The sequence below is a fragment of the Astyanax mexicanus genome, chromosome 11 (assembly GCF_023375975.1).
Source record: "Astyanax mexicanus isolate ESR-SI-001 chromosome 11, AstMex3_surface, whole genome shotgun sequence".
Lineage (NCBI taxonomy): Eukaryota > Metazoa > Chordata > Actinopteri > Characiformes > Acestrorhamphidae > Astyanax > Astyanax mexicanus.
Window position 1 is genome coordinate 32387393 of NC_064418.1, and position 26905 is coordinate 32414297.

Genomic DNA, 26905 nt, shown 5'->3' on the forward strand with positions numbered 1-26905 from the left:
TACTTATTCACATGAATGGTTTCTTCACCTTAAGAAAACACAGTGGGCAATATTGAGGTCAGCAAAAACTATTGAGGTCATGTCCATATATTATACGTTAAATCAATAATGTAATTATTGTAAATGGCTTATTTAAGATAAAAGGTTTTGTGTATCATTGACAAATAGCAGTAGTCCATGCTTAATAACAATGGCGGTTCCTTTACTAGCAGTTATTACAGTTCATACAATTGGTTTCCTATGAAAATGCATGCTTTCCTTCATGTAAGTATCAGGGTTTTCTTAAAAAAAAGTCAGTGTACTGTAAAGTAATCCAGGCTACTGGGTTTTCTTTAATTATGCATCACATGGGATAGGGGAGCCGTCACTATGGACACAGACTACCTGACCAATCGTATTGCAGGTGGATTGAGTCACCAGCATTTGTAATGGTTTACACACAACACTGAGTCGCTCGGTGTCTCTTTCGGAATACTGGTGTGTGTGTGTGTGTGTGTGTGTGTTTGGGTGTGTGTTTGTAGCAAACATGGATATGAAACAGTTGAAATCCCAAAGTTTGAGGTTGTTTATGTTCTAAACAGCTTTAAATATGTGCACAATGTAAGTGAATGTATTATGTTGTTGTCAACTTCTTTGCAGAGACAGCAGGCCTCAGTAGTTCAGTATCATAGTGAAATCCCCAACTCATTTGGCTGTGTGTGTGTGTGCGCATGTGTGTGTGTCTCTGTATAAGCTGCTTAATGCTCTCAGTCACCGGCTGTGTGCTTATTCTAAGTGAGCCACTCAGGGTCCTCCCTCCTGCTCTGCCGGGGGAAGTTAACGTGTGTTCTAATCTAGGGATTTCTGTGCTGAGAGACACTGCCGCAGATACACATGCAATATTATGCCTTAATATGAGACAGCATTGTTGCTAGGCATGACTCATCACTGATAGTAAGATGCTGATGCTCGATGTTTAGTTTTATCAGATCTGTCAGATGCTTATTCTGGCAGCTTTGCTAGCATTACATGACCATTTTTGACCAAAAAGACCAAAGATCAGAATATGTGAGTGTTTGTTTGTTTGTTTGTTTGTTTGCTTGCTTGACATGAGCGGATTACTGCCATCTGTAATCCTTTGACGTTTGCCAGTACACTATATCAACCAATATTTTGGCACACCTGCTTATTCATGGTTGCTTCCAAAATCCAGGGTATTGAAATGGGTTCATCCTGCTTTTGTTGGAGTAACTGATGTCTCTAATGTCCAGGGAAGGCTTTCTAATAGATTTTTAGAACATTGCCGTGAGGATTTGATTCTCTTCAGTAAAAAGAGTGTTAGTTCCTCTGCTTCACAGCTCAGTGCTGGGTGTTTTATACCCCTTTAGCTCATTTCAGGTATTAGGCATGATGCCATGTTTCGCATTTACCTGCTCCAGAGAGTCGTTCACTATTGTCAGTAGTTCTCTACAGGGACCAGACATGGTGTGCTGTGTATATGTTGTGTATGCGCTCATCTTTAAGCAATGGGTGCAACTTAAAGTAACGGAATGCTTTAATTAATTTAATTGGAAGAGGTGTCCACAAATGTTTGGATGTGTACCTAATTACCATCACCTTTAAAAAAACAAACAAACAAGAATTAAGTTTTGGATTTGTTTTCCTGACAGTCATAAGACTTTGTTACTGGTCTTATAAGCCACTATCACAGTGAGCTTTTCACTAACTTGTATAAGATTATACACCTGCTGCTTTTTACCCTTTTGCAAGTAAAGTGAGGTGCTGGCAACTAGTGCTGTGCGATATGATGATCGTTCCTACAGTAATTTAATCAATTATTCATGTAAATATATTAAGTAGGCTACGATTAAATGTATTGCCGTGGTCACTTTGCATAAACTCGGTTTATATAAGTAATATAAATAATATAATATAAGTAGATTATAAAGTAATCTTCGCAAAAAAAGCTTCATAATGTGATTTTGCGACACGACGCTGCCTTACGTTATTTGACGAACACGCCGGTTTGTGACATGCTTTACGTTATTAAACTCACGAGAGCTGAACAATGGAGACGCATTGTTCTTTTGAAAAAATTTGCTACTGCATCTACCTCATCTGTTTTCATTTGATACATATATATTGCTGCACTAAAAGGAAGTAATTCTCATTTGTGAAAGTTTGGTTTAATGTCACTTTGAAATGAACTTGGAAAAAAGTAAGCAATGATGTTATTTTGTCATATTTTTCGAAGAATAACTGAAAACATACTTAAATGTGGTATATAACGATATTGTTATCGTGATATAAAAAATTCCATATCATGGTTTATAATTTTTCCCATATCGCCCAGCACTACAGGCAACCTGTAATACGTTGCACAGAGTACATTCTTTTACCACTTCACAGCAATTCTGTTCTGTAACTTCCTGCATTTTCAGGATGCGCTGTATGTTGTGGAAAGGCTAATCAGTGGAGAGATTTTAAAAATCTGTCAAATCAAAGCTAACTGTTCGGATCCCTCAAGTGGGTCTATGGTTGGGAAATATGACTCATAAAAACGTTTATCTCAATATGCTTAAGAGGAATGGTGATATATAATATACGATACAATATATATATACATATATTTATTTGTATAAAATAGTAAAAAGAAAATGTCATTTGCTAGCACAGAAAGGAGTAGTATGAGTAGTATGATTTTTTTATATACTATGACATGTTTTCCTAAAATTTGATTTGAACAGTACAATGAATCGTAACCCCGGTATTATAATGTGTATCATATTGCCAAGTTCTTACCAATACCCAGCTCTAATGAGAAGGTAATCATTTCCTCAGTATTGCCTCTTTTTTGCTTTGCTCATGCACTTGTCATTTTAACAAGATGTCAGTAGGTTAAAGGATTCTAAACAAGTGTTTGAGAACTCTTAGCTAATAATTGCACTCCTGCTCCACACCGGGAGTCGGGTAATAAGTGGTGTAGAGTACTAATGACCTGGATCAGGTATATGGACACATGAATAAAGCATGAAAGGCAATGGAAGACTTGTGAGAAGTCAGAAATGTGAGTACCGGTATGTATTATTGTCTAGTTAAATGTGGAGAGGTGCACTGTGTATTTACACAAAGAACAGACCTATACTTGTGGATGTTTGTTTATTGTGCTCTGTCAGAAGCTAAGTGAGCTTATTTGAAGGCCTCTGTGTTCGTACTTTGTTCATTTTAATGAGCCCAGGGAAAGGAGGCTCTAAAGGACAGGCGGGTAGACAGGCCTAATTAGTAGGTTTTGCTCGTAAACATGCTTATTTATGATCAGGATCATTCACATCACTACACTAAACACAGGCGACTCTACATCACACAGCGTAGTGTTGACTGTAGAAGATAGCGGATCTGCTCTTCTGTCAGGCTGTGAATTGTAGCAGATGAGTGTTTTCTGTGTTGTGTGTTTACAGCCGCTCACGGCAGTGCAGGTGTGAGCAGTGACCTGATATGAGATGGTAACTGAGGTGGAATCCTGTTTTCTGTGAACACAGGCCAGAAGGGATGAGGGAGGCTTTTCCTGTTACTCCAGGGAGTTTGTCATAGGGTTTGAGGATTCTGCTGAGTCATGGGAATGGTTTATTGCTTCTGTCTTAATGCCACTATCTGTCTTGCTGAAAGGAAAAGCCCAAAGATGTGGAATGTGCAGCTTTTATGCAGCAGTGAAACAAAGATGGTGGCAGGTTTTGGTGTTACAGTAGTGAGGCAGGTTAAGTTACACAGCTTTTTAAACGGAATGCAGCAATCCAAATTTAGCATTGTTTGATACTTAATACTAATCCAATAAGATTAAGTTTCTTAAATTAAGAAACTGTATACTTCGACATATGGTGATTATTATTTTTTTTTTTGCATTCATAAGGTTAATAAAAATATTAATAATGACTGCTTTATTGCTTTGTTATGTATGTATTATTTATAGGGATGCGCTAATTTTATTTTATTTTATTTTATTTTTATGTTTTATTTTTTTGCTTAAATGGAACCCAAACAAAATGATACATTACCTGACATCTGAATACCATATTTTAAAATATACCACTTTTTAAAATATAAATTAAATAGCCTAAATATATATTTTTGTGTTACTTTTCAAACACAAAACGTAACTGCAATTTAAAAATATTTATTGAATACTTAAACTTTTGGGCTTGCAATTTGCTGCTAAAGGAGGAAACACTGAAATATGTCTTTAAATAAATCCGTTTTAGTTTGGTATAAATTATAAACTTATTGATAACGTTGAAAAAAAAAAATAAATGCCAATTTTTTTGAGTGTCAAATATTTTTATATATATATCTGTAACCTGCCTAAGGTCTGCATTAATCTACTAGGTTAGCTAACTACATTCAGGTTTCTTAAATTAATAACCGAAGAGTGAAGCAACATACTGATATAATACACACATCATATTAAAGAGCAGAACTTACTCTATATAGTCGGCACAGAAACATAACTTTGTTATCAACACAACTAACTGAGAATAAAGTTAGTATTGCCAGTTAGCTGTTAGCCATCTCTTTTCACAACAGCAGTCTGTTAGCCTAGCTAGCATTGAGCCGCTAGCTGCATTCCGGTTTTCTGAGGTTAATATCTAAAAACTGAAGTGAACTATAACCATAATCCACATATCATATTAATCCATGGAACCTACTAATCTAACCACCACATAGATATTGACCTGTTTTGAGATGTATTTTGGAATATTCAGGGTAAATGGAGGTGGGCTATTCGAAAAAAAAGTTTGTTGTCCTCTTTAAACACTTGCACTTTTAGATGTTCTTTTTATTACATTTATCTTGAGATGAATTAAGTGTATATTTCAGCTTAGTGAAGCATTTTGAGCACCAACGCTTTTTAAGTAAGTTACCTTTATTGTAGAATTGTGCTTTAAATACAAATCTTTATGTTGAACAGATTGTTAGTTTAACAAGACCATATTGCATATGTGAACAGCAATGGAAAAAAAGTGAACCTGTTAAATTGCGGTATTAAATGCAATGTGTTCAAACGTTTGGATGCACCTTAATTTTAACCTAACATTAGTCTAGAACCCTGCTGAAGGATTGTGTCATCTGGGTGAAAAACCCATATAAATGTCTGTCAACCCCCTATGATCTTAGAATTATGCAAACTGTTTTTCCTCACACAGAAGCCCACATAGCATATCATAGCATAGCTTCCTCACGCCCTGCTGTTGCCTTCCTTTTCCTGGATCAGGCTTAAGCCATGGTCATAAGGCCTGAAATATGAAGCACATTTTTTGGTATCTAGCCTGAAGGCTAAAAAAATTCATGCTCAGATAAGCAGTAAGAAAGTCACTGCTGAGATGGCCATATTATAAAAGTGGGCTTGTCTGGGCCATGCAACAGTGCCAGGGCGAAACTGAAGAATTTGGGGTGCTCTAAAACTTTGTATCATCAAGTTCTTGACATTTTACAATTTTGTAAGTGTAATTTTATAACTAATTAACTTTTTAAACCCACTACAAGCAACATGTCAGCTTCATAATGGGCATTCCATGCTAAGAAAAACATAATATGTAGTATTGACAATGATAACGATTTTGTTTGATAATTTGATATTAACATAATTATTATAACAGCCCTATTGTAAACTCTGAGCTTCACATAGAAGCTTCTGATATAACTGCACAATTACTAACAAGTACTGCAGTTTTGTCCAGAGCAATTAGGTAACACAAAGAACTGTAATTAATACATGTGATTTAGTGGCTGCACTGTCCCAGTGCAGCGCTCCAACAGCTTCAGCAGCTTAAGTGCTCTTATATTAAGCAGAAGAATGGTATAGGACAGTAGGGCTAAGTACTTGCATCAAGAACCTGGTGATATGTTTCATAAATCAGGGGGTGTAATTCAGTATTTTAAGATATATTGCAATACTGTAAGCAAGACAATATATGGCGTCTTTGTTTCATCAAATTGGAGAAACTGCCATTCTTACAAAAAAAACTGAGTAAAAATCCAGGAGTGTAGCCCTGCTATATAGTCACAGGTTTCAACAGTGCACAAAATGAACCTCAATGTCCTCCACAAGTCTTTACATGTACAGTATTAATTATACATCTACCTTATGCTTTATTTTATTCATACAGTAGGCAAAAGTCAAAGTAACTACATTTTCTGGCCAGTATATTGTCCCAGAAATTATATAGAAAAACAATATTCTTGTAATTAAAAGACCATTTCATGCCACAGATGTAATAATGATACAGCTCTGGAAAAAAAAATTAAGAGACCACTTCAGTTTCTGAATCAGTTTCTCTGACTTTGCTATTTATAGGTATATGTTTAATAGCTTTCAGACCTAAAATAATGCAAAGAAAACAAGTTTATATTCATAAAGTTTTAAGAGTTCAGAGGGTTTTTTAATCATGGTTTTCATGCATCTTGGCATGTTCTCCTCCACCAGTCTTACACACTGCTTTTGGATAACTTGATGCCACTCCTGGTGCAAAAATTCAAGCAGTTCAGCTTGGTTTGATGGCTTGTGATCATCCACCGTCCTCTTGATTATTTTCCAGAAGTTTTCAATTTGGTCAAATTAAAGAAACTCATAATTTGTAGGTGGTCTCTTATTTTTTTTTCAGAGCTGTATAATAAGAACAGTGCATTTAAACATTAAATTCACTTTGTGACTAAAATCAGTATTTGCAATCATAAAGGTACATCAAACAAATTAATAAATTGGTCTAGGGTTGTGAGAGGATTTACAGATGGATTTACAGCATCTGTTACTGACTGACTGGTTGAGGAATACAATTTATATGCTATATTGTGCAGCAATACCTTAACATAAATAAAATAAAATAAAACAATTATGTGGACATACTGGCTCACTCACATTAATGGGCTCTACTCACTAAGTAAAGACAATGTAAAAATCTCCTGTATCATCTTTTCTTTAAATTCCTACAGGACACTGTACATTCTTGTTTTCCCACTGGTCTAACATAAATGATTGATGAACACCTCTTGATAAATAGTTGATTGGTTGATTCAGGTGTGCTTGACACCAACTGGTCAGTGCACCTGGTCACTAGGTCTAGACCTGAGAATACCAGCTGTAGAGCTGCCAGACTGTCTGAATGGTATACGTCACGCTGCTGTAATTGAGCCCAGAACAACGCAATCAATACTACTGTCCTCACAGAACACTACACACACACACACACACACACACACACCACTGCAGCAGTCACGGTGCACAAGGGGAGATGGATGCTGAGAGGAAAAGGCTATTTTGCACTTGTCTAATTTTAGTTTTCAGGACAGAGTGAGATTAGGCCTACATGGCATTGTAAAGAGCTGGAAAAAAATTTTGTTAAATGTGATGCTATTTTTTATATAAACACACAGGCACACATGTTAAATGTGACTCAGTCTGATTCTGAATACAAGAGGAACCCTTTTTTAGCAGTTGGCAGACACTCATATCCAGGGCGGCTTACGATTAAATCACATTAAAGAGGTTAGCAAGTGTAGCGTATAGAAGGTAGAATTAGGAACCTTACCCAAGGCCCTTATTGGTGTAGCCTAATGTGTTTGCTCAAGCAGTGAATCAAACCTCAGCCTGCTGTGTGATGGAGAGCAATGTTCTTCACTATGCTGTACCAATTACCTAACCTGATTTCTCTAATTATGTGATTTATAGGATACCTTATTATTCACTCTTGCATAATATTTGAGTAGATCAATGAATAGACAAATGGATTTATGGCAGAGTGGTCCGATGGAAGCCTCACCTCAGTGCAAGACATATGAAAGCCCCCATAGAGTTTGCCAAAAAAAAAACACATGAAGGACTCCCAGACTTTGGTAAATTAGATTATCAGGTCTTATTAAAAATGAAGATTGAACTTTTTGCTGTTAATTCTAAGAGGTATGTATGGAGAAAACCAGGCGGTGCTCATCACCTGCCCAATACAATCACAACAGTGAAACATGGTGGTGGCAGCATCATGCTATGGGGTTGTTTTTTAGCTGCAGGGATAGGACGACTGGTTTCAATTGAAGGAAAGCTGAATGCAGCCAAGAACAGAAATATCCTGGAAGAAAACCTTTTCCAGAGTGGTTCACCTTCCAACAAGACAATAACGGGAGAATGGCAGAGGAACTTGTTGCATCATTCCCAAAAAGACTCTGTTGTAGTAGCTCAAAAGGGTGCTTCTACTCAATACTGAGCAAAGGGTTTGAATACTTTTAACAATATGATATTTCAGTTTTTTGTTTGTTTTTTTTTTTAATGAATTTGCTAACATTTCCACATTTCTGTTTTTTTTTCTGTCAAGATGGGGTGCTGAGTGTACATTAATGAGAAATAAAATGATTTTTTTAGAAGGTTTTAGCAAACGGCTGCAAAGAAAAAGAGTGAAACATTTAAAGGGGTCTGAATACTTTCCATACTCACTATATATTGTGCATCAAATCATGCTCTCTCTGATTGGCTGATCTTATTACGTCTCTTAAACCATGTTATAGGGCAGGTCCTTGGTAGGACAGTCGTATGAAGACTCCATTACAGTAGCCTCTTGGTTGCACATATAGAACTGTCTAATCCTGTGTTCACACTAGTAGGCAACAAGTTTGTGGCTGGTGTTCGGCCAATCAATTTAGAATGTCACATGTTAAGATAATCTCAACTTGATTTGTCACTTGTTGCATGTCACCAAAATAGACAATAGGAAATGATTGGTCGCTTATCGCTCTGTTGAAATGCCAGTGTGAACGCAGGGTTTTGTAGTGAACGTCCTACGGTTAGAAACAGCCTTCTGTGATGCAGCCGAGAAATAAAGCCTATCTTGGCTGCATCCTAGGCTTTGGGATGCAGCAAATAAAACATTATTGCTCTGTTTTAAACTGACAATGATTGTGGGTTTAGTGTGCTTATGCACAGTTTAGAATTATTTTTTTGCTGCTATTATCTTGAATATTTGGAATAGGTTTAAAGTAAATGTTATATGATATTCAGCAGGGGTCTTTAGGTCTGGACCTTGGATCCAGTTTCCTGGGCAGTTTCCTGGGCTTTTCTAACTTTGGTAGGAGTGCACTACATGACCAATCAGTTACTGGTCCAGATTTGATGAACTAGTCAAAATGTATTGTTACTGATTAGGGCTGCATGATATATTGATCCCTTCGCGATCGCAATGTGCAAAAGTCGACGTGGGACATGCGATGTCACTTAAGGCAATTAAATCAAACTCGTCATGTTGCAATGATTTGTTTCTTGAAACAAGAAGTAGATGCACAGCGTTGTCTCTGTCTGTGTGAGTGACAGGCTGCTGCTGCCTGAGAAGCTCAAGAGGGAGGGGAAGCGCAAAAGGGGCAGGAGTAAACACGAGGTAACCGCATGACCTTATCCACATGGTTGGGCATGTGCTTGTAATTGCACGTTTCCAAAGCTGTGCACCTCAGTCCAGCACAGTTTTGCGCAAATATTTCCAGTTACAGCTGAATTCACGTTTTAAATCCCAGAAAAATGCTTGTATTTACCTTTTTAAAAGCCATTTAAATTCCTGATTAAAGGACCGATTACTGTCGTTTTGCTGTTTTTCTTGGGTTTTGAGTTTTTGGCGCTGGCTCAGCTCTTGATTGCGGGGCTGGTGACATCAAGGGCCCTGCATTGTTTAATATCGTAATATATATCGATGAAAAACTAACATTTGCAATGTAAAATTTTTCCAATATCGTGCAGCCCTAATACTAATTACTGATTGCTGGCTAATTAAAACAGTAAAGTGTGCAGTACCAGTCTATTCCAACACTGCTTTTATTTCAGTTCAATTCAATTTCAGTACTACAGACAAACTGTAAGGTGTTAACCAATTACTTTTTTTACTTTTTTTTTATTTACATTTTCTTTCAGTTTTAAGATAAATTCTTCCCTCAAAAGCCATGACAGTTTACTGCTTACCTTTGTACTACTTGATGTCACTAAAATGTGTTTGTTACTGAACTTGATGTGCTTAAAAGTGACTCAAAAACTGAAAGAATTTGGGGTGTTCTAAAAATTATGACCAGTAGTGTAGGTGCCTTCCAACTGTGTTGAAATGGAGGTTAGAAAATTGCTGATTCAGGCTGCACCCACCTAAACAACAGGATGCATCTGTACAGGTCTTCCCCAGAAGAAACATGCTCACTAAGCACCCTTGGTTAGACAAATGCTATGGCCAGCTCCAAACACACACACACACACAAGCACACACACACTCATAGTCGCATCTATAATTTAAATCATCCCACCAGGTCTTCCAGCTCAGAGCCAACACCCAACAGCCAAGTCAGACAGCAGCACACGGAAACACTAATCGCGTCTTCTTACCGGGGGAAGCTACATGAACAAGTGTGGGTTGATTGGTTCCTCTTTAGAGCAGCTGCTTCCCCTTTTTAATAAAGATCACTTTAAATGTATTTACACAATCTCCTGATCTCTGTATATTAATTACATAATTATTACGATTAGTTATGGCCAAGGAAGATGATGTATGTTAACTTAATTAAATTATGTTCAGCAAACAACTAGAAATATCATGAGGTTATACTTTTTAGTGCATTTCCCTTCTTGTCCCAACATTTTCTGAATTGGTGGTGCACAAAGATAACGTTCATGCTGTGATACGGCCTCCTTTCAGAGGGGATGAATCCGATTCCAGGTTATGTTCAGTCAGAGAGAGAGCGAGCGCTTAGTCAGAAACTTCACTCCTTCGTTTTTTTTTTTGGTTTTTACTATGAGTGAATGAGCTTACTGAGATCTGAGTTTCCCCTTCTGAAGTCTCCATTGCTCCACCAGTTGCTCGTGTTAGTATAACTGAGCCGGGTCCTCCTTTAGAAGCTGTACATGTGACGTAAGTACGTAAAGACGCGTTACGTGGCCAGAAGAACTCCCGCAAAAGTGACCTGACACCCCAGTTTTTAGAATGAATGTTAATATTAGGCTTAGCAGGGATGGTCGTTCCAGCACACTGGTACCATTAAACACAATATTTTGTCTCGTCTCTATTGAGAAGTGCTTCGGTTTTCAGTTTAGAAACAAAATAATACGGACAGCCACTTTAAGTATTGGGATATTTAAGAATCAGAAGTAGTATAAAGAATATATTTTTAGTTGGTCATTTAGAAAGGGAGAGTTTAGGAGCAGTGGAAATAGCTTAGGATTGGGATAATGCCAAATAGAGACATAAATTCACTTTAGCCTAAAACACTTTGTCATCATCACAGCAGCTGCTGAAAGACTGTAAGTGTGTTAATGTGCGGCGCCTAACCTGCCACACTCAATTCAGCTTACTAAAGACAGTGTTCTGCTAAGCAGCTACACTTAATTAGCACAGGCACCAGCTGCAAGGAGAGTAGCACGATACAGGTGAGAAGTAGAGGCCTGTGCCAAGCAGGAAACTAGTCATTTCACTCACCAGAAATATAAACTGTAAATCTGACTCTTTGAAGTTACCTGGATATCTGCTTTGATTGCCAAAAAATGTCTAAAAACTACTAATTATGGACTAACACAGTATAAAAATACTGATAACACACAAATATGTTCAATATCAGTTTTTTAGAACACATTGTATAAACCTTCACAGTGCAGGCTAGAAAAAATAAGTTATCTCTTGAATTTAATAACTTGCCGCCATCACCTCCACCAATGTTGCAGAGCGAGGTCATGCCAGAGTATTGTAATGGGGTTGATGCACCCAGCATCTGCTCCGCTTAAGATCATGAACTGCTACCCTTACATTCTCCTATAAAATGTTTTGACATACACTTCCTGGCCAAAATAAAAGTTGCCACCTGGATTTAAGTAAGTAAATGATGTGAGGTTGATGCTGCAGTTGGTCGGGTTTAGGTTCAGCAACAGTATGTGCTGAAAGAATGAGGACTACCTGAATATACTGAATATAGACCAGGTTATTCCATCAATGGATTTTTTCTTCCCTGATGACACGGACATATACCAAGATGACAGTGCCAGGATTCATGGGGCTGGAATTGTGAAAGAGTGATTCAGGGAGCATGAGATCATCATTTTCACACATGGATTGTTCACCACAGAGTCCAGACTTTAACCTCATTGAGAATCTTTGGGATGTGCTGGATGGAGACGGCTTTGCACAGCAGTCAGACTCTACCATCATCAATAATGCCACAAGATCTAAGTGAAGAGTTAATGTAATTAAAGCTAACGGCAGTCCAACAAAGTATTAGAGTGTGTGACCTTTTCTTTGGCCGTGCAGTGTATATCCGTTTGAGTTCACTGTTTTTGTAAAGATCAGCAGGCATCCAGACCATGAAACTTCCTCCACCATGCTTCCAGCAGCGGACAAACAACAAACTACTTTAGGTTTTTGCCATTTTTAGAGTCTTCTGTAGGTCTTTTGCTGTTACCATTGTTACTTCTCTCTTTTTTCAGGATTGGCTTTTGAAAATGAAAATAAGGCATGGTTCACTACACTTGGAAAGAACAGAATTCACACTTCCCATCTCATCTGCTAAAACAAAACACTGTTTTCCAATTAGATCTTAGGTAAAATAGATCTTAGGTTCACTTACATTTTCTAGCCTTCACTAGGGGTCGGCGATATGGCCCTAAAATAATATCACGATATTTCATGGTATTTTCGTGACAAAAAACGAATACACTACTACAACAAAATTAAAATATAAATTTTATTATTGCATGTGATTTTATATGGCACACCCCTAACTAGTGCTGGACGATATGGCCAAAATTTATATCACGATATGTTCCTTAATTTCGGTCGATACGATATAATTTCGATATCGATATAAATACTTTGAAGGCCTCAAAAAAACGGCTAAGAATCCCTGCAATGGAAATCTGTACACTAATGTCTGAAATTTTAATTTAAGTCTTTAAAGCCTCCTCTCACAAAAACTATATAATACTTTATAAATAAAAAATGATCAGAATAAATCAATGCTCACTTTCATTTGCATGTAGCAAAATAAAAACATGACATCCCTGTCACACACAAACCTATAACCTATATACATATTACCAATATAAATAACTTTACATTACAACAGAGGCAGAGCTTCTTATTTTTTGTAAACATATTTAACAGATCAAAACAAAAGTGCTTCAACCAGGATAAGGAATACAAAAAGCCTTTATATACATAAAGGGAACATGATATCCCTGTCAAATAAACAAACCTATATCAACTATAAATAACTTAGATACAACATAAACTACAAAAGTGTTTTAGCCAGAATAAGGAAGATATTGTGTGTAGTGAAACTGCTTGAGGTGGAGGAACAGATGTATTACTGTTGCTAGTCGGCTCCACTCTCCAGAACAATTTGGAGCAAGCTGAAGTCTGAAGTTTATCAGACCTTTGAACGCCGAACCACTGAATTAGACCCGAATCCCTCAATTATTTATTCTGTTTAATCACTTGTGGAAGCGTCAGGTGCGCTCAGTCTGCATCTAAAATGTCCTGCGCTTAACGGCTTTAGCGGGTTAGGGTCGGTTTCGCTTCACCGTGGGAGATTATAGGTGCGGATCTCAGCTGCTCTCAGAACCGCACCTATAATCTCCCACGGTTTGGGTCAGTTTCGCTTCATCGCGGGAGACTTTAGGTGCGGAGCGGAGCTGAGATTTTTAAGTGTGGACCGGACCGGAGAGGAGCGGAGCGCAGCCGAGATCAGCTCGGTTAGGGTCGGTTTCGATTCATCGCGGGAGATTTTAGGTGCGGAGCGGAGATTTTTAGGTGCGGACCGGACCGGAGAGGAGCGGAGAGGAGCGCAGCCGAGATCCGCTCGGTTAGGGTCGGTTTCGCTTCATCGCGGGAGATTTTAGGTGCGGAGCGGAGCCGACTCGACCCAGGTCTAGCCTAGCCTAGCCTAGCCTATCTGGCTACGTGCCTGTATGATTGCGTCATCACGCACTGACCTAGCCTGGCTACGGAGTCTGATTGTGTTCAATGCTGCTGTGAACTGACACCGCTAAAAAACGCCTGTCTGTGAATAATACATATCGATATGCCACAAAAAGGATATCACCGTTATTGAAACATTTCTTATCGCGATAAATACCGATATCGAAATATTGTCCAGGCCTACCCCTAACTGAGATATTATAAAATCAGATTTGTTACAAAAGTCAATGATTCAAAATGTCATGATACTAATAATAATCCACTATCTCCATATATCCAGGATTAACGTAAAATAAATGATTCTGGACAGATATAATCTGTCTCTAGTAGATATATAATGGGAAATGAGAATGGTGTCATTTTTCTTTTGCTAAAAACAGCAAAAAGTAATACCCTGATGTGATAATTTGGGGTTGGTGATATGGCACGATATTTCGGGGTATAATTTTCTTAACAATATAAAAAAATGTTTGCAATATTATTGCGTACGATACGATATATGGCACACCCCTAGCCTGCACTATATGTGTTTAATCAATGTGCCCAGTAAAAATATGTTGTTAAGATTTTTTGCTAAAACTGATTTAGATAACAATTAGACCACATTTTATTGGCAGTCAGTGTAGAAATACATATAATTACACAGGGTTCACTGCTTTCTAACTGTATAAAATGTCTTTTTAAATGTTTAAAATAAGCTATTGAAGAAGCATCATTTATGAATGAGGCTATCTGATATTGTTATCTGATCATGTTGAACAGTACCCAGCCTTTCTAGCTGCTGTTGTCAGCACATTTTTTATACTGTGGCCTTGTTCACAGCCAACAGTTTACAAGAGAATGAATTGAACAGTCGCTTCCCCATGCTTGGCCGAAGATGAAGCCATTCATGATGGTGCTTTGCAGAACATGCATAGAGGAGTTCCCATAAAGCAAAAAACCCTGAAACGGTTCTAGCCGTTTAAAGTGAGTGTGTGAAGGTAATGTGAGCCTTCCTTCTTAGTGTGTGAAAGCTCCTTTGGGTCTAATTAAGCTGGACAGGGTCCTGATCCTCCCTGCATGATAAATCAATACTGCTGCAGAGAAGACATGCAAGCACTCGCAACCCTCTCTTTTTTATCTTTTTTTTATTGCAATTTTAATATTTTATCAGCAGTATGTATACTTTTTGAGATTTAGTAAACAGACATAATCATGTTGATGTAATATGATTTATTTATGTGTTGTTAAGAATTTAAAAAATGTTGGGATATGAACCACGCCTCAAGTTCCCCGAGCTCCTCCCCCTGGTCCTATATATACCTCCCAGGTGCTCCTCACCTTCGTGGCTTTCGACCTCACGCCCGCCTTCACCCCATCACCACCCTTATCTTCATTACTCACCTAGCTGCGGAGGGAAGGAACTGGCTTGAGAACCGTCTCAAGCTGTTCTGAACTGTACCCCAAGCAACATAATCACAGTTCCCCTTCCCGCATCGTGTAGGCGGGGTTCATTATAGCAAAATATTTTTAGAAATTGCATATCGTCGCTGTCCAATGAAAAACACTTATCTCCATTTTTGTCAATTTTTAGTTTACTACACAATTTGAACAGACAAACTGTCCCTTACACTGTGCCAAAATTTCTTGATGAACGGACCAATAGAAACTCTTCCAAATTACCTAAAATAAACTCGTTTTACATTGACTTCCATTGAAAGTTTACAAGGTTTTTTCTCTCCCCTGTAAAGTTGCTGTTTTGGAGATAAGTGTTTTTCATTGGAAAGCGACGATATACATTTCAATCAAGTATGTGCATTGGATTTCATTTTGTTGGCTGCTATGATGGGCTGTGTTGATCCACACTTCTAAGTAACCAGTTACTAATTGCTTGTGGTTACACTGTCTATAACGCCTGCGCAGAGACTACTTAAGCTGCTCTGATTTACTGCCCTCATTATCTGCACCTATAATAACCAACTCAGTGGGGTTTCCTGTGAAATTATTGTAGTTAATCATTATAACATGGAGAGAATTAGCTTCCTCTAGGCTTACGCTGCGTGTGTGGAAATGAGGGCTGTGCAGTTAGGATGAAATACTGAAAATACAGCAAAGTCACTGCCTGACCAAAAAAAAAAAGGTCACACACACTAATAGTTTGTTGAACTGCCTTTATCTTTGATTGCGTCACACACTGTGGCATTGTTGTTGCATTTATTTTTCATTAGTAGAGTCTGACCGCTGCGCAAAGTCTTCTCCAGCACATCCCAAAGATTCTCAATAGGGTTAAGGTCTGGACTCTGTGGTGAACAATCCATGTGTGAAAATGATGATCTCATGCTCCCTAAACCACTTTTTCACAATTCCAGCCCATGAATCCTGGCACTGTCATCTTGGAATATACCCGAGCCATCAAGGAAGAAAAAATCTATTGATGGAATAACCTGGTCTATAGTCAGTACATTCAGGGAGTCAGCTGACCTCATTCTTTGAGTACATACTGTTGCTGAACCTAAATCTGCAGACCAGCAGCAGCATCAACCACACATCATTTACTTAGTTAAATCCAGGTGGTGACTTTTTTGACCAGGTATTATATATTCATGCTTATTATAAAGTGCCTTAAAAGGCATTATTGGGACAAAAAAATATTCTCAAATTATATGTAGGGATGCACCAAAATCTGATATTTTTTGTAGGTCTACACACTGTACAGTATGGGGAGATACAGATACATAAACATTGTTAGTGTAAAAGTTGGAACTGAAGCCCCCAGGATAGCATTACAGAGGAATGTAACATTAATTTCTAGAAGGTTATGAAAGTAGTCAAACTAAAATTAAAATGCATATGATTTAGTATCAGTGTATAAAATATTTCAATAAAGATTAAATTATTTTTAAGCACATTTTCAATGTTTCAATACACATTATACACTGCATAACCATTACAGGGTGCATTACATAAATTGGCAGATTATTTTTTTCATATGCCATGGGCATTCTTGAGAGTTTGTCTGTAGTTTTTATTTTATTCATATCAATATTAGAAAAAAAAGACATTTTGACCATATTGTCACTATAAGCATTAATATAAGCTTCTGGAAAGCTATTCTGGAATAACGTTCTACAATATTTTGGAGACCTTCGTTTTCTTTCATCCAAAAGGAGTTTATTGGTTTTCAGATCAAGGCTTTGTGCAAGCAAATCTGCTACACCAAATTCACCCAACCATGTATTTATGTACCTAACTTGTGCACTAGTACAGAAAAGAGCCTTCCCCAAACTGTTTGCACAAAGTTGGAAGCATACAGGTAAAGTTCAGCCCCTAAAGTACAGCATTATCCCTCCTCCTCCTTCTGTAATTTGCACAGTGCATCTAATCAGGTATTCTCCTAGCATTTACCAAGCATTTACAGTAGAACATGTTTCAGCTGCTCCAGAATCCAGTGGTGATGTCTTGAGGGTGTATGTAGGCTTGCTAGTCAGCTATCTAGGCGGCTTGATGGGCATTAAAAGCCATGGCATGTGAAGCTTCTTGCACACAGTTTCTGTGCTGATTTCACTGCCAGCGGAGGTTTGGAGCTCTGCAGTTTCTGAGTCAGCAGACTGTTGGTGACTAATACGTACCTCCTCAGCACTTAGTGACCCTGCACTGTAAATTTACACGGCTTTTACAAGTTGCTGTAGTTCTGACATAATATAAAAACACACCATCATATGCATAAAATCTGAGTAAACGTACTAAAAGTAACTTTTTATCCAATCAAATGTATTAAATAAAAAACTAAACTAAACGTCTGGAAAAAATTAAGAGACCACTTCAGTTTCTAAATCAGTTTCTCTGTTTTTGCTATTTATAGGTATGTGTTTGAGTAAAATGAACATTGTTGTTTTATTCTATAAACTACAGACAACATTTCTCCCAGATTCCAAATAAAAATATTGTCATTTATTTGCATTTATTTGCTGAGAATGAGAAATTGCTAAAATAACAATATAAAGATGCAGAGCTTTCAGACCTCAAATAATGCAAAGAAAACAAGTTCATATTATAAAGTTTTAATATTTGGTGGAGTAGCCCTGTTTTTTAATCACAGTTTTCATGCATCTTGGCATGTCTTGGTTCTCCTCCACCAGTCTTACACACTGCTTTTGGATAACTTTATGCCTTTACTCCTGGTGGAAAAAAAAATCAAGCAGTTCAGCTTGGTTTGATGGCTTGTGATCATCCATCTTCCTCTTGATTATATTCCAGAGGTTTTCAATTTAGTAAAATCAAAAAAACTCTTCATTTTTAGTTGGTCTCATATTTTTTCCAGAGCTGAATATTTTCTTGCACCCCTTTTGTGGAGTTTCACATGGTTCTGTTTTCTGTTTTGGGACCTATATGACTCTTAATGACTTAATTAATTAATAATTAATTAATTAATTAATTAATACTTATAGTATTGTAGTTATGAGTGAAGAACTGAAGTGTGAGCTTACATCCACGGTCTGATTGGTTAAGCAATGAACACAAACAAATGTAATGGTATAAAAAGAAATTACAGTTGAAAGTTAATAGATTTCAAATGTAATATTTTAGTGCGTTTTCTGCGGTCATTTTGGGATGCTTGAAGTGCCATCAGTGACACAAGTACCACAGTTTGAGAACCACTGGCCTAGGAATACCATTTCTGGGCTTGCCTTTCCCACAACACCATATTTGAATGCTTGAGCGCATTTCTTAGAAACTGCATCAGACTTTAGAGAACAGTAAGGAGACTGAAGAGAGCAGACTGTGTTTCTGACAGTAAATGATTAAAAACAATTCCACTGTCTCATATGGGGAGGCTCTTAATACAGAGTTTTAGTTCTGTCATATCCTGTCTTGCATCCACCTGATGTGTGAGCAACATCCAAACTAGAGAAACCAGAAGCTCTAGTGTGTGTGATGTCTGCATGTGTTTAAAGACTACGAGAGTCTCAGGATGACTCAGGGATTTTGCGTGTATGCATTACCTCGCCTGCCACGGTTTCGTGTTTTTCCTAGACTGTGGTGAACTATCTGGTACAATTTCCTCTTTTTGTGGGCAGTTTCACTTCAGCACACTGTCAGGAAGTAAGTAGAAAAAGCGAACAGAAGCAGCTAATGACAATGCCGCTAAATAATATATTAGATAATTAGAGGAATTAAAGGAATTGTTTTGCAAAAATTAAATGAACATGATTCATAATTTACTCTGAATGTAGTTATTAAGCCAAGGCATGCTTGGAATGTTAAATTCTGCTTTATGTTTACAATGGCTGGGAGATGCTAGGCTAACATGGCTCATACATGCTATTTTTATTTGTTGGTAAAGCCGTATATGTAGCTGTTTAAAAGGTATATAATAAGTTAAACAAATTATGTAGTAAATGAAATATAAAATGAAATTTAGATTTTTGATCATGCTGGTTAACCAGCTTTACGGGGTGGGGGTTACGGGGGTGAGTAACACAAAAGTAACGCAATAGTTACTTTTACTGGTAACTAATTACTTTTATAGTGGAGTAACTCCGTTAGTAACTCAGTTACTTTTTTGGAGAAGTAACTAGTAACTATAACTAATTACTTTTTCAAAGTAACATGCCCAACATAAAGTCATAAAGTATTGTAAAATTTGACACACTAAAAAAAATGTTACATATTATGATAATAGCTATAATTCTGAAAGCAGTTTTAATATTTACTGTTTTTACTTCAATTTTTTTTTCTGTTTATATGCATGCGATAAATGTGCTGCATATTACTTTGTCATTTTTTTTTATTTTGTTTTATACTATTGGTCTTGGTAAGTCGCTGTTCACAAAACAGCCAAATGTTTATCGATTGATTCGTTTCTACTAATTGTATGGAACTTATATTTATACTATTCATACTTTATTATTGTTTTTTTTTTTTGCAGTATTTCTTAAAATTAATTTGAAAAGTTAAGTTTTGTCATATTGCCAAGAATATCATATTCGCAAAAACATATGCCACAAAAAATATTGTGGTATTATTTCAGGGCCATATTTTCCGACCCCTGGTGTGTAGAATAATTCCATATATTTAGGTAAGGTAAAAGTGGTATAGATTACATAATGTTAAAATCAAGCTAAAAAAGCAATTCACACTATGGAAGAGACTGCCCCTTTAAGATGTTGTGTACATTGTATACATTTTGCATTATACTGCAGATTTGCAACTAATCATTGGTGATGCACAGCAGAGGTACAGTGATGTGAAAGATTATTTGCCCCCTTACAGATTTCTTTTGTTTTTGCATTTTTATCATACTTACATGTTCTTACATTATCAAACAAACTTTATTATCAGACAAGTAATCACCTGAGTAAATATAAAAAGCACTTTTTAAATGATGATTTCACTTATTAAGGGAACAAACTTTCCAAACCAGTCTGGCCCTTTGTGGAAAGGTGTTTGCCGCCATAAATTGACTGTGATTAATCACACTTTTAGAAGCAGGATAAAAGCAATAAATTCTGCCCCAAACTGAAGAAATTCACAAACAGATAAGAGAACAGTCATTGATCATCTGTCAGTCTGGAAAAGATTACAAAGTCATATCATATCATAGTCAACATAAGGCTTTGGGATTCACAAATCCCATTCTGTTCACAAATGGAGAAAACATGGAACAATGGTTAACCTTCCCAAGAGTGGCCGGTCGACCAAAATTAAGGGCATGGACAACTCATCCAGGAGGTCACTCACAAAAACCAAGAACAATATTAAAAAAACTGCAGGTCTAACTTGCTTCAGTTAAAGGAGAACCCAGTGTAAAATTGACTTTTGGTATAGTAAAATATGATTAAGAGTACTAAACTTTGTTGTATAGCACCACCTTTGCTCTCCCGCAGCTTTCTGAGATCCAGTTTTTTGTGCTTTTTGGCCAGCACTCTTTACAACGGGTGCTTCAGGGCATCCACTTGCCCCTGCAGATAAATCGCTTTTTGCACCATTATTTAGGCTCAAAGTAGCTCCACACCTCATTGGTAGATTGGTACATTTAAAACATTTCAAAAGCAAAGTGCAAGTGTTTGGTTATGAAAAAATATAAGTATGACAAAAAAATAAAAGAAATATGTAGGGTGCAAATACTTTTTTACGCCACTGTAAATGTTAATTGATTGTTTTTAGATTGGATTAAAAAAAATTAATGGACTTTCGGGCAGCTCTGGAAAATAATGGATTTAATCTCATAATTTTTCATTGAAGCACTTTTGTGTAGAAGTTTCAAGCATTTTGTATTAACAGTGTTGTACATTTAAGGAGGCTCTGTTCATACAAATAGCATTTCTCAGCCTTTGCTAGATAGCTAGTGAATTGATGCTATTTTTTAGTTCTTTCCAAACATATGCATTTCCTACTATGGGACAAAAAGGGTGAAGGACTACTCACTAGATTGTGTCACTTTTTCCATTGACTTGGTCAATTGTGTTTAGGTTTACTGAGGCCATAAATGTGTTATTTAGTGTCTGCTGTGGCTCATGTCTCTCTGTGGCTCATGTGATACTGCACAGTGCAGTCCACACTGGTCATATGCTGTCATGGTCCTTTTTTCCCCTAATAATGTAGTATTAGTAGAACCATTAAATTACTTATATAATTTGAATTGTGATGTTACATTACTTTTTGTAAATATTTTATATAGTATTATGCATGTGACTTTTTTTTTGCATAGAGCATAGAAGTGTTTTGCAAAGTGGTTTGGGCCATTAAAATGGCCAGTGGTTGTAAATTTTGCATAAAGCTATTTGCCTGGGCTTCGTGGCTCAGAGAAAACAGAAGGCAAAGTCTCCGACAGTGGAATGCTTGAGTAGAGAGTTCATAGTCTGGCTGTTCAAGCTCTGCGAGAATGTGTCTGCTGTCGTCCGAATAAATGAGGCTTGTATAGGCACCCGAGATTTACAGGCACCCAAAATGACACATACTCTGGAAGTCTCTCTGCGCTACTGTTGGAGAGTGAAACAGTGATGAGTGAATTCTCAGCCAGCTCTGTAAGCTCAGAGCTTACACTGACATCTGATACAGAGGGCCTCCTTATGCTGGCAATGTGTTTGAGCCAGCACAAGCATCAGTTTTACATGGATGGACAGTCTTTAACAAAAAAACAGAACAAAACAAATTCAGGTTGCTGCAAAACTCGAGATGTAGTCATGAATCTTACATGGCAGATATGTAAATGGTTACAGCTGTGGTCTGAATAACCACAGGGTTTTGTCACAAGAGGTGTAAAATGTAAAATTACTTAGAACAATGCCCTTTTAAATGTTTCACAGAGGCTTCTTTTGGGTAGTGTACCTCTTGGCGAGAGATTGCTGACTGCTAGATATGAAATTGAGCTTCAGTGAAATTGAGAAGGGGCCTGAGTGAGCAGAATTCAATCATTTCAATGAATTGCCCACCATTTAGGCTGTCTGTCAGTCATCGACCATAGGCTCAGTTTGTAATGGTGGAAATATATTATCGTTGTTGCCAAATCAAGGTTCTGTTAAGGGCGTTTTCACACCTGTAGTTTGTTTCTCTGGTCCGAATCAGTTGATGAGTTTGTTTATTTGAAGCGTTTCTCCCTCTTTTTGGTTTCTTTGGTTTCACACAAGCATAAACCTAAGCGCACCAAAATATGCACCAATAAACCACACAAGCACATTGTCTCCTCTGATTGGTCAGAGCTGTCTGATGCACGAGCAAGAAAGTAAATATAGCAAGAAGATTCTGTGTTCCGGTGCGTATATCTGTGCAGTGTGAAACTGCTTTAATACTAACGCTAAATACCACAGCTATGAATAAACACTGGCTCTGTTCCATGCAAGCATGGTCTGTGCTGCGTGCACTACTCGCAGCCACACGACTCCGTTTAATAAGTGTTTTCACCAGTTCAGAGTGTTTTTAATAGAATGTATAGTGCAGATGTATACGTAGTAAACAGAATCGTGCGACTGCAAGTAGTGAAGACAGCACAGACTGCGCATGTAAACAGCATGGAGCAGAGACTGTGTTTGTTTAAAGCTGTGATATTTAGCATGATCTGGCTAATATATCAGATTAAACTGTGCCTTATCAGCAGTTTAGCTTAAATAAAAGGAGTGTATTCAATAATTGGGTTGCTCCAGAGTTTGTTTGGGACTGAACCGAGATCACCTCCTCTAGCTGTTCTCATTCCAGTTCTTTTAATCCGAACCTGAATGCGAGTACTGTTTTCACACCTGCTCAATTAAACCGCACTAAAAAGTTCAAACAAACCAGAGTCCATTTTAACTGGACCAAATAGTGCTGGTGTGAAAATGCCCTTAAATCCAAAGACGGTCAGGTTTGAATATGAAGGCCTGCAGACTTTCTTTTGCTGTGGAGTGACACGATGCCCCAGTTACTAGTGTGATAATCTGAGGAGCCATTGCATACAACAGCCTTTCACCACTAATGGTGATATAAGGGAGACTAACAGCTCAGTGATATGTGCATTCCATCCTGCTGCAACATGTGTTGCTTCTCATCGCAGGACCTCTAGCGGTCGTTTTTCAGCAGGATTATGCTCACTGGTTTCCAGGAATGTCTCTGCCAGATATCAACACTTCTTTGGCCTTCTGGTTGCCAGATGTATCACCAATCAAGCATTTATTAGACCAGCTGGGATACCAGCTTCAGCAGTTTGTGTATGAGTGAGTGAGAAGGATCTAGAGCCCCAGCTTCAACATTTCTGGGCTAATGTGCCGCAGGATGCCTTATGGAACCTGTATGCTTTTATACCAAACCGTCTTATCTTATCTTGTATCCAGGCTAGAGCCACACAAAAGCATACTCGTGTTTTATTGTACAGTTTTCTCAAATATTGTCTCCAATATATTCTCTAATATTGTTATTACGGTACTTAAATATATCAGTTTTATCATTATTACATGTATAAAGTTTCATTTAGTCCCAACAACACCATTTTGAGGCTTTTTTTTTTTGCTTTGAGTGTACTTTAAGCATGCAATTATTCCTTACAACCGATTTGCCTTTACCTCATTTACCCTCTTATCAGGCTGGGGGTTAAATTAGAATTCTACTCTGTACATTTGCACTTCAGGCATAAAAGTAAAGGAACAAAATGTTTCTGCAGGATAAGCTTCTGATCTTGCCTTGAACTTTTTTTTTTTTTGGCAGCGAGTGTTTCCTTTTTGAACACCTCCACAAAAAATCTCTTTAGTTTTTTCTGATGGTAGATACTGTACTTTGACATCAGCTGTAGTCCAGATGAAGAGTCCATTTATGACACTTTAGGACTTTTGGAGACATCTTTATACATCTTGAGGTCTGACTGTGGGTTGGCCAAGCAATGTGTGCAGTTGTTTAAAGTGTTTTTCACTCAAAAATTATACTTTTGGAGCTCACCATGATGGTACCATTCATACTACTTGTAAACTGTGGATTGTGATGCAGTCTCTTTTTTAGTGGATTTTGAATGATTTTTGCAGATGGGGTCAGTGTAACAGTTTAATTTACTGACTGTATCAAGCTTAAATTGAAAATAGAAGTTAAGTTTAGTGAAGATTAAATGTTTTTTCATTCAATTTTTCAATTATTTAGTTCCTCATTTCAGCATTTCACAAACATAATTTCAAGAAAAATTGATTTGTTAATTTTTATGTCTTGTAACATATATTTGATGTTATAATCTGACTTGCAAAATACAAAAATGGAAAAAACAGAAAATGAGAAAAAGATTCTTTTTTTTATTATTGAAATTCTGATTGTGAGAGGCAGAGATAAACCAACTAAAATTGGAAAAATGGATGAAAACTGATTTCTTGTAGACTGCACTACATCAAAAAATATTTTTTACATCCAATCTTCTAATTTTGTATTTATTCTCAAACTTTTTTGTATTTTATATTTATTCATTCTTAAGCTGCTAAATGTTACACTGAGTTTGCAATTCTGATTTCTCCATGTCTGCAGTAACTCTTGTATCAGCGTCATTAGCAGCACCACACACAAAGCTGTCATGGCCAAAAAACTCCTGTGGAAACCTACCAGAGCCTCTTTTTTTTAGAACGACCATATTCAGTTTATCACGAATGGTAGCAGGAGCTCACTAATAGCATTTATTCTAATATGTTGTCCCCTCCCCACTCATTGCGCTGTAAGTTTTTTATTTTGTGCAAACCGTTAACTAAGTGTCCTCCCTTGTGTTTCCCCTCTTTGTGTTTCAGGTGAGAAGCTGTGAGATCTGCTGACTCCGTTTAAAGGCAGCTTTCTCTGGTCATGTTGATTATCAGTGGTGAGAGAAGACCGTGAGGAGAGAGAGAGAGAGAGAGACGAAGAGACAGCGAGTGGAAGAAAGAGAGAAAGAGAGAGTGAGAATAAGACAGAGTGAATAAAGTGAAAGAGCTCTGCCTTCGTGACCATGTCACATCACCATTCACGTGGGCACCAGGGCCGTGCCGCCAGCATGGAGGAGAGATGTGCCACACCCGTCCATAAGACCTCAACGCCCACCCACAAGAGTGCCTCCTCCTCCTCTTCCTCCCAGAGGGACAGCAGACAGGTAAGAACGAGCCGTGTTCAGGTGCCTTGTCTTGTTTCATTTTGAAACAGTTTCAGTTTTAAAGTTTATTTTGCACAAATTAATATGTACAGATTCTGGTGACGTATTAGCAGTTTTAGTTAATGATGAAAACATAGTGTTGCTACTGCTGAGTTAAAAAGGTAGCTAGGTTTCGAATCCTGTTTATGTAGCTTGCCATCGGCTACCGGAGCCCCGAGAGAGCACAATTGGCCTTGTTCTCTCTCTGGGTGGGTAGATGTTGCTGTCTCCCCACATCACTCCAAAGGGTGATGTTGATCAGCAAACTGCGTCTGTGAGCTGATGTATCAGAACTGAGTTGCTGCGCTTTCCTTTGCTTGAAAAGAGGCGGTGGCTGACTTCACATGTATCAGAGGAGGCATGTGCTAGTCTTCACCCTCCTGGTGTTGGGACATCACTTGTGATAGGGGGAATCCTAATACGTGGGTTGGGTAATTAACTGTGTAAATTGAGGAGAAAAAAATTAAATGAAATTATTAAAAAAAGAAGGTTACTTTTTAGGTTTACTATTGATGCTGAAATATAGATAACATTTCATAAAACTTACTAACTCTCTCTCTGTCACAGTCAGCTGCCAATCTCACATTGATTCTTGTGTTTAGGTTTAAGAATGCATTATTAACCCCTTATAAACAAGTCAGATTAATCATGATTATTCCCAGAATACCATTGGGATTAATCTGATTAATTTTTCAAATAAATTGACACAAGCAGTCAGGGCTTTTATGCATTAAAGTGCTTGTGCTGTACAGCAAGCAATAATAATAACAGAACTCAATAAAATTGCTAATAGAAAATAACTGCTAATAGAAAAACTCTGTCAATTATGTTGATGTGTATTTATTTATTTTACTGTATTTTAGTATTGCCCTTGAGCCATATGCATTATGTTTAACAGGATGCATGTTAATATATTTCACACCAGTTCTCATTTACAGATGTCTCCAAATATAACCCTGAAACATTTCTTAAATATTTTATTGTGAAAAGAAAACAAAGAGACAGAAGATGATATGATTAACTTGTGTTTAATAAAGATTAACTGTAGATCCTTCAGCATGTGCATGCTCTCTGGGCTCGCCCCTTTTAAAATTGTGGAAACACAAACATGGAGTGGCCCTAAATTAAGTAATTAATTACGTTAAGTCAGTTTTTGGTATAGTCTTTAGACTCAGATATCAGTTTATCAGCATCACCTAGGATTTTTACATTTGTGCATTTCTAGTTCTGGTACTTTTTTACATTTTTGTATTAATAAAATTTGTACAGTAACAAATATGGCTCTCTTACATGCTTTATATGTATGTATGTATATATGTATATATTTATTTATCTTTTTCGTTCTGCATACAGGAGTGTATTAAGAACGACAATAAAGGAA

General features: G+C 37.3%; 1 protein-coding gene across 7 annotated transcripts in view; it reads left to right on the forward strand.

Annotated features, from left to right (window-relative positions):
* Positions 1-26905, forward strand: part of osbpl6 (oxysterol binding protein-like 6) — a 104280-nt gene that overhangs the window by 2462 nt on the left and 74913 nt on the right. For all 7 annotated transcript variants that reach the window (XM_022680322.2, XM_022680323.2, XM_022680327.2 and 4 more), the window contains exon 2: positions 25151-25485. In XM_022680322.2, coding sequence (XP_022536043.1) covers positions 25345-25485 — 141 coding nt within the window. In that variant the 5' untranslated portion in view covers positions 25151-25344. The remainder of the gene's footprint in view (positions 1-25150; positions 25486-26905) is intronic.